The sequence below is a fragment of the Musca domestica genome, unplaced genomic scaffold (assembly GCF_030504385.1).
Source record: "Musca domestica strain aabys unplaced genomic scaffold, Musca_domestica.polishedcontigs.V.1.1 49, whole genome shotgun sequence".
In the NCBI taxonomy this organism is placed as follows: Eukaryota; Metazoa; Arthropoda; class Insecta; order Diptera; family Muscidae; genus Musca; species Musca domestica.
The window spans coordinates 3,089,492-3,101,996 of NW_026712344.1; the positions used below are offsets into that span (position 1 = coordinate 3,089,492).

The following is a 12,505-nucleotide window of genomic DNA, read 5'->3' on the forward strand; positions in this document are numbered from 1 at the left end:
GTTACAAGCAGAATGTCAAACTTTATATACTCTAGCATTATATGGCGGAGAGTACAAGAGGAATATGGTTAAAAAAATAAATAAGGGTGTAAAATAAACTAGGAATAGAAAACGACACAGTGCAGTTATATCCCAGAACCTGCAGATTGGTACTAATTACAACGATATTTTGATGAGGTAAATTAGGTTATTATAGTATTTTTTAGATTTTTACAGATTCTAAAATTTAGGTCTACTTTCTGTTATAGGCCACATAAAACATTATCTTCTGATTTTCATTATTTTAGAGTTTCACGAGTTTAGAGTTTGAGTTCTCTGTGAGTTGATTTGCTCCTCCAATTACACAAATACGCAAGGTCTATACGTTCATAAAATAAACGCAAGGAACTCTTTTAGGAAATGATGAAATTCTTCCAGAAGTAGTCTTTTAAATCTAGAAACATTTACGTTTTTATTGTTATTATGTATTTGTTTTTTTTTTTTACTTTCAATCATTGTTTCTTCCAATGTGAACAACTGCCATAAAAGCGACGCATTCAAAATGTGGTTGGCAACACATCAAAAAGTTTGCAAATGTCAGAGCAATAAATGCTGTAATATATCGATTGTTCGATTGCTATTTAAATCAATAGTTTATTATGACTTTCGATTGGTAAAAGTCTCCGTAGTTATCCCTTGCTCACACACACACACACACACACAAAATCGGACAATGAAAAGCAAGAAAGCACAAAGAGCGGTTTTAGGGATTTTTAGTTGAGGTCTAAATTCAAGTTTGCTTTTTTGTCGGACTTTCCCCCTGCTAAAAGTCGATTAATCGATTACTCAAAAGTCGACTTACCTATCCCTGCTAGCATTTTTTAGTTGATTTTTCTAAAACGAAGACGAAGTTTGATAAAATTCTGTTCATGAAATTGTGTGAATTGCAAAAGCACTGCGAATAGAAAGTGAAATAAATTCGTGAATTTTTGCAAACGATTGAAAAACATGAAATAAACAAAATGTGTGTGAAAGGGGAATAGAAAAAAGTGATAAAGTTTAACTAATAAAACGTAATAAAAGAAAAATTGCATAAGAAACACAAAACGGCGGCTGCGGCGGCATTATAAAGCCACTTAACAATTTGCAAAAAGTGCATGAAGAAAGAAGAAAACGTAGCTAACCAAGGCATTGTGTGATAATCTTTGAGCAAATAGAAAGTAAAAAATACTAATTTTTGTAAATTGGTCAATTGGAGAATAATTGTTTACAAAAGCTTAAAAAAATTAACACGAAAAAGTGCACTAGAACTTTGTTAATTTTTACTCTTTTTGTTCGCTGATTCTTTCGGTGTGTGCGTGTGTTTGCACAAATTCGCCGTAAAATGCTTTAGATTTTTTTGCCGTTTGCAAGTTTTCTTCTTGCTTCTCATTCTTGTGCTGTTGTTGTTTTGTGTGTGCTTGAGATGTCGCCGTCAAATTGCGAATGAGTGAACATTTAATATGTTTGTGTGTGTGTGCGTACTGAACAAAACAGGAGCACAGAGCAGCAGTGGTTGTATGACAATTTTTGATTTGTCATTTTAGTAGAGAGAAGAGCAGCAGCAAACAAATAAGCGAAGGAATGAAAGTGCAAAAAATAAGTGAAATTAAATAAAATTTTGTTTTTTTACGGGACGTCTGTGTGCAAACTCCAACAAAAAGTAGAAAAGAAACAACAAAACATTTGTTTGCACACACAATTGTGGCGTTTTGAGTCACGCGGTGCGTTGTTTTTGCCAAAAGCATTTTCCGATAGGCAAAACGTCATCGTCAATGCAAAATACCTACCATCAAAATTTACCCAATTTGACCTTACCGGTTAGCAGCATAGTACGTGAAGAAAAAGAACAACAAAGTGTAGTAACAATACTGCCTAAAAAATAGCTAATATTCAATCGAAGAAAACATAATCGGGATTTCAACGTAGTTTTCGCATTTTCGGTTTTTTTCGTTGTTATTTTTTTATTCTTATTTGAAGGTTAGACAGTGGTCTGGCCTGTTAACATTCTCTATTGTTGTTCTTGTTAAAACAACAATTTCATACGAACGTTATTGTGTGCGTACAAACGAAACCAAGCTCCAAAATACAGACAAAGAATAAATATTTTTTGCTTTCTATTTAAAAATATTAAAATTAAGAATTCCTTCTTTTAATTTATTTTTTTATGCACGCACACACACGCATATTACATTAACAAATTAAGGAAAACCTTCCAATGTGGTTATCTTCCTTACCGTCATTATTATCCTTCAATCTATGACATTTCCGAAAACTCCAAACTTCGTTAAAAGGAGAATTTAAAAACGACGAGGACAAGAAAAGAAGTCGCCGTAACATAAATCGTCATCGCCAACATCAAATGTTTGTGAAAATAAACAAATACTGAAATTTAATATTTTATTGTGGTATTTTCCGTTTTCATATGTAGCACAAAAAGAAAATTCAATAAAAAGAATAACAAATTAATGCTAGTAACTTTAAGTTAACAAAAAGTGAAATACCTATTTTCTATTAAAAAAAAAAAACAACTTTAACCTTAAAAAAATAAATAACAATTGTAACAACAAAAGTGTATTGCAAATAAAACACAAAAAAAAAACTATCCAACATTCCCCCAACGTCGCCGCCACCAAAAACACCATCATCACCGCGTGTTTTTCCTGCCCCTTCCCCCACCACCCTCGCTCTAAAAGTCATCATCATCACACGGTCTCCTTTGAGTCTCTCTCATTCTCCTGCTCTCTTGTACTGTCATCGCCGTTGTCGCCGCCGCATTCTGTTATTGTGGGGAAACACTGTTTTTGCCTGCCTTTTGAATATTTACTTTACTTTTGGTGTCCAGCAAGCAAACTGTTAAACTGTCATGGCCGGTAAGTTTTTTTTTTTTTGCATTGACTATTACATGCTGTTTCTCGTGTTTGCCGTACCGTACTTACACACACGGTACGGTGTGCGCGTGATGGTATGTGTGTTTATTTTTTAAGCTGTTGCCTTTTATTACTGTGTTTTTCTCTCTCTCCACTTCCATACGTCATATTTGTTGGCGCAAAAATGGGAAGAAACCGTGAAAGGTGAAAAGGAAAAAATAAAAACTTTGTTTTAAACTTTGACCAGTGTTGCCAATCATTAGTAAATTTCATTATATGGGTGCGTGAAAAAAAACAAAGAAATGTTAAATAAATAAATGCAATATTGTTTATATTAATAACAAATATCTTTTCTGTAAGGGAAAGGAAAATCTCTCTTCAGAAAGGGGAAAAAGTAAACTTTGACAGCAAAAGCAAGACAACAATGAATATTAAGATTAAATGTCATTACTCGGCCCAAATACTCTGTGACTAAGAAACTAAAAAAAAAAATATGTCGGAGTAGAAACACTTAAAAGAAATTAGTGGACATATCATCATAATACAGGTGATAGTTTAGAATTCATTGTCATATTTTTAAGATCTAATCCCAATTTTATATTTTAGATATGCAAAAGAAATTTACCGGAGTTTGAAATATTGGGTGAGGAATTGGTTGACATAATTTAACTGAAACCCAAATGTTGCCGCCAGAACTTAAAAAGTTTAAAACTTATTGGCCTTTGGATTCTAATATACCAAAATATTTAGTTGTACTTCATTACAAATCCAATGTTGTAATAGCAATACATGATGCGATTTGGAATTTTACCATTCTGGTTCTTCTATCTAACTCCATATTTATAAATTCAGCTACCTTCAAGGTTGTAGCCAAAGTTTGGTAGATTTGGCAGGACAATTGCAACAATGCGGTGTAGTGTTCGAGTGTGTCGCAGGCTGGAAAGGCGACTTGCACATTATCTTCAATACGAATTAAGACGATTTCACCATCCAGAGCATTGTTGGGCAAAAACTGTCCTGCGAGTCCGTACCATGCGCTGGACTTACGGATTATCTTTTATACGCGCTCAATACTAATTAAGACGCCTACACCACTTAGAACATAGATGGGCAAAAGCTATCCTGGTTTGTCGCCGACGTTCTTCTTGATCTGGGGACCTTCTCTTATGACGTTGGACCTCACTCTCTATATCATGTAAGCCCCTCCTTACATGAGTTCAATCTACCGGACAATGATTTGACTGACTTACACGGTAAAACCTAAGCAGATACTGGAACAAGATTTTTTTGGTTATGCTGACACTCTAGAAACCATTTCAGCCTTGAGTAAATTGTCCACAGATGCCATAAAAAGGCAATATCAATCAATAGGCAATATCATCAATATGCCGTCGAATGTGACCCTAAGGATCTTAAGATAGATTGTGGTGAGAATTGATTCTCCCTCGACTTGTACATTCAGTTGGCTTGTAATTTCCGCAGACCATGTGGTAAATTTTCTTATTCCTCGCTAGGAAGTAGGCTTCAATGTAATATGAACTCAATCAAACACATATGCTATCAACGCTCTGCTCATGCTATCATCGCCGTTCTTTACGATCTTGATGACGTCTGGAGCGTGAAAAAATCTGGGAGCTAAACAGTTCCGAATGTGATATCTCTGGAAATCCCTGTTCTCTCTACTGAATTGTTTGTTCCGGTATTCCACGTACAATTGACATACTTAGATATAGTTGATTATCCTTCGTTTCAAACATAACCTGATGGTAGCTTTTCCGAAATTCTCAAACGTCCCGTTTTGGTTGACTGTATATAACACCTTTGGTAAATTAAGGGCTATTAACACTGTTCTATTTCACGACTTGTTCTGATTAGTCCACGACTAAAGTCGGTGAAGGAGTAAAAGCGGAACTGACCTGTATGACTCCCTTTTTCTGACACTCTTGCTTGGCTTTAGTAGCGTGACCTCTTTGCCAACATTTCAAGCTTCGGGAGCGGTGTTTAAGCATTACAATTTCTAAGAGGGAGGTTCTGGTTTCTTTCCCAAATTCATATTCTGACACTTCCACTGCTCGAAAACAAAGTGGATCTGTTGCACCATTGGGATTCTTTCTAAATCGTTCCGGATATTTTCTATCTAGAAGATATCTGAAGAGGATATACAAACCCAAAATGGTTTCTTTCACGGCAAAAATGTTGATATGAGTCAATTTCAAGGCAATTGAAAGCCATACAAAAACTGTAACTGGATCGGTCCATAATCAGCCTTAGGAAATCTTGTATTAATATAAATACCTTTGTTAAATTTTATAATCATTTATTGAAATATGGCATAAAGGTTAAGATTAGACATTTAGTAAATATTTTGGTTTTTAAACGACAAGACTTTTAATTGAAATTTCAGGAACCTTTAGGAAATGACAATAAAATTGCTCTTAGTTCAAATAGTTGTTCAAACATTTATAAAAAGTAGCTTTAATATTTTAGGATTCCCAAAAATTATTTTATAAAAATACTTCAACAATATCAAACTAGCCAGCATAAAAAAAATCTACATTTTGCATCTAAATAGCTTTGTAGTTTTTGTAGATTTGTTTACAGTTTGCTTTGATACTAAAGATTTTATGCCATCTCACACAAGTGTGTTAAATGTTCGTGTAAATATTTATCAAATTATTATTTAATTAAGTCAATTTGTGTTTTTATATTTCATCAGTGCAATCCTCGTTAGTAGTAGTCTCTACTGGGGGAGGTAGCGCATTCTGAAACGGATAAACGATTAATGGATGGCAGATAGCATCAATTATAGAACTCTTGCACAGTCTAGTCATTATTTTCTTGTTGGCCTGGCTTGTATTTCATATTCTTTTCTTTTTTCTTCACTTTTATTGATTTTATTAATTTTTTTGTTCCCTACATCCTCCTATACTGAGCCCATATCTTGTATTTTTATCAATTTCAATTTGCTTTTCCTACAACATTCAATTTGTGGCTCGGTTAGTTGTCTCTCAAAGTTTTCTTGTCGACATCTTCAAATACCCCTTGAAATATCACACTATACTAATACGATATTTTTTGTTTATATTATTATTAGCGACTTGTTGTTGCATTTATTATTATTTTTATTTCTTTGCAAAAAAAAGTGTACATACATATATACAATACCTACTACTAGACTGAAAGACACATTTTTTTGCTTTTTGTTTATTTTTATAATTTTGATTATTATAACAAGTTGTGTGGTATGTACGTACGTTTGTGTGTGTGCCTGTCAGATTTTCTGCTACAAACTTGTCATATTCAACGCATGTCATGGCTAAGCCAAATAGCACCGATTTCATTACATTTTCCAACCGACTGACCGGGCAGCGTTGACTGTGGACTAGTAGGAGAATAGGAAATTCCTATTAGTTTAGACAGAATACTGCCGAAACAAAAGAAGGGGCGTGTATTATAAATTAAACACCTAAAATGCACACAATTAACATGTACATATATATTTCGGTGGGATTTTTTTTGGTTATTGATTATTTTTTTTATTAAATAAAAACGAATTGTTTGGAGAAGCAAAAAGGGAATTTGTGAGTTTGTGGAAATGTAATTTATACTCTTCTTAATTTTCTATACTTGGCCGTTTTGACTTTTGCATATTGTGTAGATTGCAAAAATTGCCAGATCTTATCAAATTTCAAACCAAGGCTTATTATTTTCTTAGCCACCATGGGTTTGAAATTCTTGGCATATAGAAAGTATACTGAAAACAATGGAATAAATAAAACAAATTATAATAAGAAGTTAGAAAAGAATATTTGAATTGATGGATATGTAATTTATTATTTTCTACATATTTTCTGTTTTGGTTTAAAGGATCAGTTCGGAATATATTAATTTTAATTAATCAATTATTTAGGTCCAATTGCCTTTGAGCTAGGGTTAGCAGTTCAAAACAGCTGAATAAATAGTCATTTTACAAGACCCAAAAAGAGAATTTTCATGGAAAATAAGCTAGTGAATTTATAGAATGCGAAATTTGTGAAATCGATCAAAATTCCCCCTCATCTTCATATGATTGGTTTGGGAAATGTTATAAACATTGCAAAAACTATTTGGTTCAGAGAGTCTCTACCAAGGGACATTAAATCGGACATATATCTATAAATAAAATGTTTTCCAACTTCCAAAGTAACTTTCAGAAGAAAAAATTAGATGGGAATTAGACTGGTTCATTGCCGTATCACGCCCTTTAAAAAAATCACGAATTCTTCCTTAAAATGACTCGAAATCATGATTCTACTACTAATTGTACAGAAAAGTGCATCATACGGCGATGATGTCGAGGTGGGGGAGAAATGACACTGCAAGATTTGCGAGCAGTATTGTATGTGCCGCTGTCAGAAGCTGTTTAACAAAACTCGTACGGAATCAAAGCTATCAATTCTCATTCGAGTTGGAATTAATACATATATTTTATGTCTTCTACCTTATGGCGGCAGAGGGTATATAATTTCACGCGGCCATAATGTGCTTTACTGAAATAAAGAAAAAACTCCGTTTTAGGACATTTGGAATTGATCAGACTGTCTGAAATAGGCCCCATAAGTTATAGCGCCATGTAACAGAAATGACACGATGTTTCTGTTGGTATCTGGAATTGAAATATACAGGGTGAGATAAAAAACTGCAACAAAGTCAAATGCCCCAATTTTTACATTTTTTTTAATTTCATTGAATAAAAGCAAAAAATGTCGAAAATTGCATCGAAATTTAGAATAAGTTTAGATTTGTTCGAATTGGTCACCTTTGGCACGAATTATGGCCTTCGAACGGTCAACCGGCGAAGCGCTTGCTTGAGGTGATCGACACCTTGGTATTTTTTAGTTGTTGTTGTAGCAGTTTTACACGTTCTGTTGTCTTTTTTTCCGACTAATCCGGTTCTTCCTCAATGTCCAGGTTTAGGAATTCTGCTACCTTTATGGGCTGTAGCCATAGATCCTCTGGACGGAGTTGGGTAGGCTTGGCAGGACAATTAAACAAATGCAGCGTGTTGTGCGGGCCTGTATCGCACGCTGGGCAGGCGTTCCGCACATCCTCATCAATTCGTGCCCAATACGAATTGAGACGGCTGCACCATCCTGAACGTAGTTGGGCCAAAACTACCCTGGTTTGCCTAGGCAGCCGACGTTCTTCAGCTGCAATGGATGGGGGGTGGACTCCGAGTATGGCATTCATACTGTAATTATTGACTACCTCTGCGACTGCATCAGTATGAATGCTATTCAGACCTGCTTGATAGGCTTCATGATCTAGAGGCTCTCTCTTATATCGCTGGACCTTTCTCTCTAGATCGTGCAGGTCCTTCCTGACACGCCTGGGTGGGGGAGTTCTATCCACCATATGGTGGTTAGGGTGACTCCCGCGATAACACCCAAGCAGGTACTGCAACGAAAGCGTATGATTATGCTGACGTAAGGGAAGAACCTTCGTCTCCTCATGTAAGTGGTCCACAGGCGTCATGAGGAGGCACCCTGTTGCAGTTCTCAGGGCGGCATTCTGGCAGGTCTGAATACATTTCCACTGCGTTGCACTTGTATTCGCCGACCACACTGGAGCCGCATAGCTAACCACAGACCGACCTATCGCTTTATAAGAGGTCAACAAGGTTTCCTTATCCGCACCCCAAGTGCTACCGGCTAGCGCCTTGAGGACCTTGTTCCTACTTTTCATTTTATCGCAAATAGCTGTGGCTTGCGCGGAAGACTTGAACATGCTATCGAATGTGACCCCAAGAATTTTGGGGTAGTTGGTGGTCGGAATTATATGCCCCTCGACTTGCACATTCAGCTGTGTTCTCATCTCCGCAGTCCATGTGGTAAATAGTGTGGCCGTCGATTTAGTGGCGGATATTTTCATATTCCTCGCGTAGAAGAAGGCGGCAAGCTCCGCGAGATAATTATTCACCCTGACACATATGTCATCAACTACAGGACCCGACGCCATGATCGTACAATCATCCGCATAAGTTACGATCTCGATGCCGTCTGGAGGGCGCGGAATTCCGGAAAGGTAGAGGTTAAACAGTTCGGAGATATCACCCCACCTTGGGGAACTCCCTGTTTCACTCTACGAGGCTTGGACTTCTTATTCCGGAATTCCACGTACGACTGGCGTCCACACATATAGTTGACTATCCAACGTTTTAAACTTGGCCGGAGGGTAGTGTTCTCAACGTCCTCGAACAGCGTGGCATGGTTGACCGTATCAAAGGCCTTTGATAGGTCGAGAGCCACCACTACTGTTCTGTGGCACGGCCTGTTCTGGTTGAGTCCTCGACTGATATGTGTGGATATGGCGTGCAATGCTGTTGTAGTGCTATGTAGTGGACGGAAACCGTGTTGATGGTTAGCAACTGAATAGCTTCCTCTGATACTGGGGAGGAGTAAGGCCTCGAGAGTCTTTGCTACTGGCGACAAAAGCGAAATTGGCCTGTATGATTCGCCTTTGCTGGCATCCTTGCCAGGCTTCAGTAGCGGGACCACCCTGCCCATTTTCCAGGCTTCGGGAACTATGTGGGTGGCTAACGACAAGTTAAGGACTTTGGTTAAATACTCAACTCCCGGCGTATCCAGTTGCTTCAACATTACCATTGATATTCCGTCCGGGCCCAACGCTTTAGATGACTTAGCGTTTCGGATGACATTCGCAACATCACCCATCGTAAACTGTGGAGGTACATCCTCGGCGGGAAGAGCTCTTATACGACGTAGTACTCTTCGCCTCGCCCTATCACTCTCGGGGTGCTCGACAAATTGGCGGTTAAAACAGCCAGCGCACCTCTTCGGATCAGTCACAGTTACGTCGTTAAATGTGACTGCTGTCCTATCATCCTTTTTCCCAGGGTTCGAGAGTGACTTTACCGTTACCCACAGTTTACTCAAATCGGTTCCGATGTTGCAACACTTCAGATGGTCTAGCCACTTTTTCCGCTTATGCTCCTGTACCAACCGGTTGACTTTCACTGTCAGTTCACTGACTCTGGGATCAGTAGGGTTGGTACGTCGGAGCTCATCACGCTCATTCGCTAATCCCGCTGCCTCTGCTGGGAAATTTGGTCTTACTTCGGGTATTCGACCAGCAGGTATATAGCGAGCGGCTGCAGCTTTGATGATGTCCCGGAAAATCCTTTCAGCTACCCGAACATCAGAAGGATTGGGCAGTTCTCTGAAGCGAAGGTTGGTGAACTCTCTGAACTCGGGCCAGTGGGCTTTCCCATGGTTAAGGAAAGTGCGGCGTTCAGAGGTTATAAAATCGGGCGATCTGCTGATGGAGACGATTATCGGGAGATGGTCTGAGCCAAGAGAAATGACGGGTTGCCAAGTCACGTCATTTATCAGACCGGGTGACACGATGGTTAAGTCTGGCGAACTGTGACACTCTCCTCTTATTCGGGTGGGGGCATCCTCGTTTACCGTGCAAAATGTGGAGCAGTCAATCTGCTCTGCCAACGCTGATCCCCTCTGGTCATTACCTAGGACGGAATGCCACAACTCATGGTGGGCATTGAAGTCCCCTAGTACCAGGCGGTTATTGCCTTCCAAAAGTGGGCTTATATTAGGCAAGTAACGCGGTTCACAGCTATTAACCGGCGGGATATACACATTAAGCACCTCTACCTCGGCAGTACCACACTTGACTGCTACCCCCATACACTCCATGTACGGGTCACTAGAGACTAGCTCAAGCGAGATAGGTCTGTATTGAACAGAATGGTGTATCAGGAACGCTAATCCCCCACCTCCACTTCTGGTGCGATCTTTCCTCAATACGTTGTAACCATTGCAACGTTGTAAGCTACAATTTTCATTGAGCTTGGTTTCCTGCACCGCTGCGATCTTGATATTCCTCCGATTCATAAAATCCACTATCTCATCAATTTTACCTCGGAGTCCGTTGCAATTGAACTGCAAGAACGATGCATTGTCCGGAATTGGAACAGCAACATGTGGCGTTAAGTGCTGCGGTAAAGGTTGCTGTTCTGGAGACTGCGGGGGAGTTCCATACTCCGACGACGACTCGGAAGTTGACGACGAGGTCGTGGACTCACTGGGGACTACGTTGGTGCAGCACGAAGCAACATAGTCCCTATCGCTATAGTCTCGCAGCCGGGTTAAACCGGAACAATTTCTAAAATGCACCCATCCTCTGCATCCATTACATCGCACCGAGACTGATCTATGGTGGATGGTGTTTTGGCAAACCGTACAGAACCATGGTCCGGGGTTTTCCTCAAGCCCGGCACGGACCAAAAGAATCCGGAGCAAGCATTCCGGGATGTGCTGCTCCCAAAACAGAAAAATAAACAAACACGAACATGTATACACTGGGTTGGCAGCCGCTGGCCGAAACTGGAGTGTTGTTGTTTCGGGTCAATCCGGTGTCGTAGAACCCGCTGCCGTGGGATTGGGTATTTTTTAGTGCCAAACTTGTGCTGTCCAAAATACTCCAGACAAAATAGTCAAACGGATTTGTATCCGGAGATTTTGGTGGCCATTGTTCGCTGGAAATGAAGCGAGGAACCTAATTTTGTTACCATTTACCTTGGGCTGCGCGTGCTGAGTTCTGGAATATCCAAGGTCTGCGGACGAAATGTTTGCGTGCCCAAGGCTTTAATACATCCTTCAGAATATTTTCGCGATAATATTCGGCATTTGTTCTGATGACACGGTCGATTAATACGAGCGGAGAGCGACCATCAGCTGTTATTGCGGCCCACACCATCACCATGGCCGGCGCTTAAGTTCTGGTGGCCAACCGAAGGTGCACATTTTCAGCTGACCTCTTTGGCAAGTAAACTCGATCATTGTGTTTGTTTACAATGGAATGGAATATTGCAATATTTTCAGCTCACGAGCCATTTTCGGCCACTGCGACGCGTTTCTTTACTTTTCAAACCATTTCTGGTGATGTTTCTCCTTTTTTTCGTCCACTTCCTTGACGTCGGGCTACACTACCAGTATCACGGTAACGATCGATGGTACGAGACACAAAAGATTTATTCACATTTAAATGCTGGAGTGCTCTAACGATAGCCACTTGTGGTTTTCCAGCCAAATATAAGAAAATCACACTATCACGCTTGAATTCCATTACGAATAACTTTTTTTTTTCTGGAAAACTCTCACCAAAATGCTTTTGTACGCTTGTAAATAATATAATGAGCTGCCACTGGAATAATTTTAGCAGCTGTCGGGGACGAGTGGCTTAGAAATTGGGTGAAGACATAGGACTGAAATCCTCTAATTTGATATTGAGGGCTCTGTTGGTATCTGGAATTGAAATGTATAGGTGATTTTTGAAGTGTGTACTATAATTGACCAAGTGGTACTAAATAGGGTATTAGGTGAAGGGATAGAACCGAAATAACGAAATTTGATATTGGAGTCACTGTGGATGTCTGGGGTAAAGATATGGTGGTTTTGGAAATGTTGACTATAATTATTCGAAAAAGTACTAAGGGGTACTTAATTGGCTAATATGGTAATGATATTGAGGTATCAGTTGGTATCTGGGATTTAGATGCATTGGAAATTTGTACTATAATTGTACGAAATTCCGCTATT

The 12,505-nt window shown here is 39.1% G+C and overlaps 1 protein-coding gene across 5 annotated transcripts in view; it reads left to right on the top strand.

The window, feature by feature from the left end:
- Positions 1-12,505, top strand: part of LOC101891046 (protein phosphatase PP2A 55 kDa regulatory subunit) — a 112,345-nt gene that overhangs the window by 74,558 nt on the left and 25,282 nt on the right. The window contains exons 1-2 of one of the 5 annotated variants that reach the window (XM_005179581.4): positions 851-1,003; positions 2,450-2,891. The exons of 2 other annotated variants lie outside the window; for them this stretch is intronic. In XM_005179581.4, coding sequence (XP_005179638.1) covers positions 2,885-2,891 — 7 coding nt within the window. In that variant the 5' untranslated portion in view covers positions 851-1,003; positions 2,450-2,884. Of the gene's footprint in view, positions 1-850; positions 1,053-2,449; positions 2,892-12,505 lie in introns of those variants that run through there. 2 more of the 5 variants (XM_005179580.4, XM_020035406.2) reach the window with 2 other exon arrangements.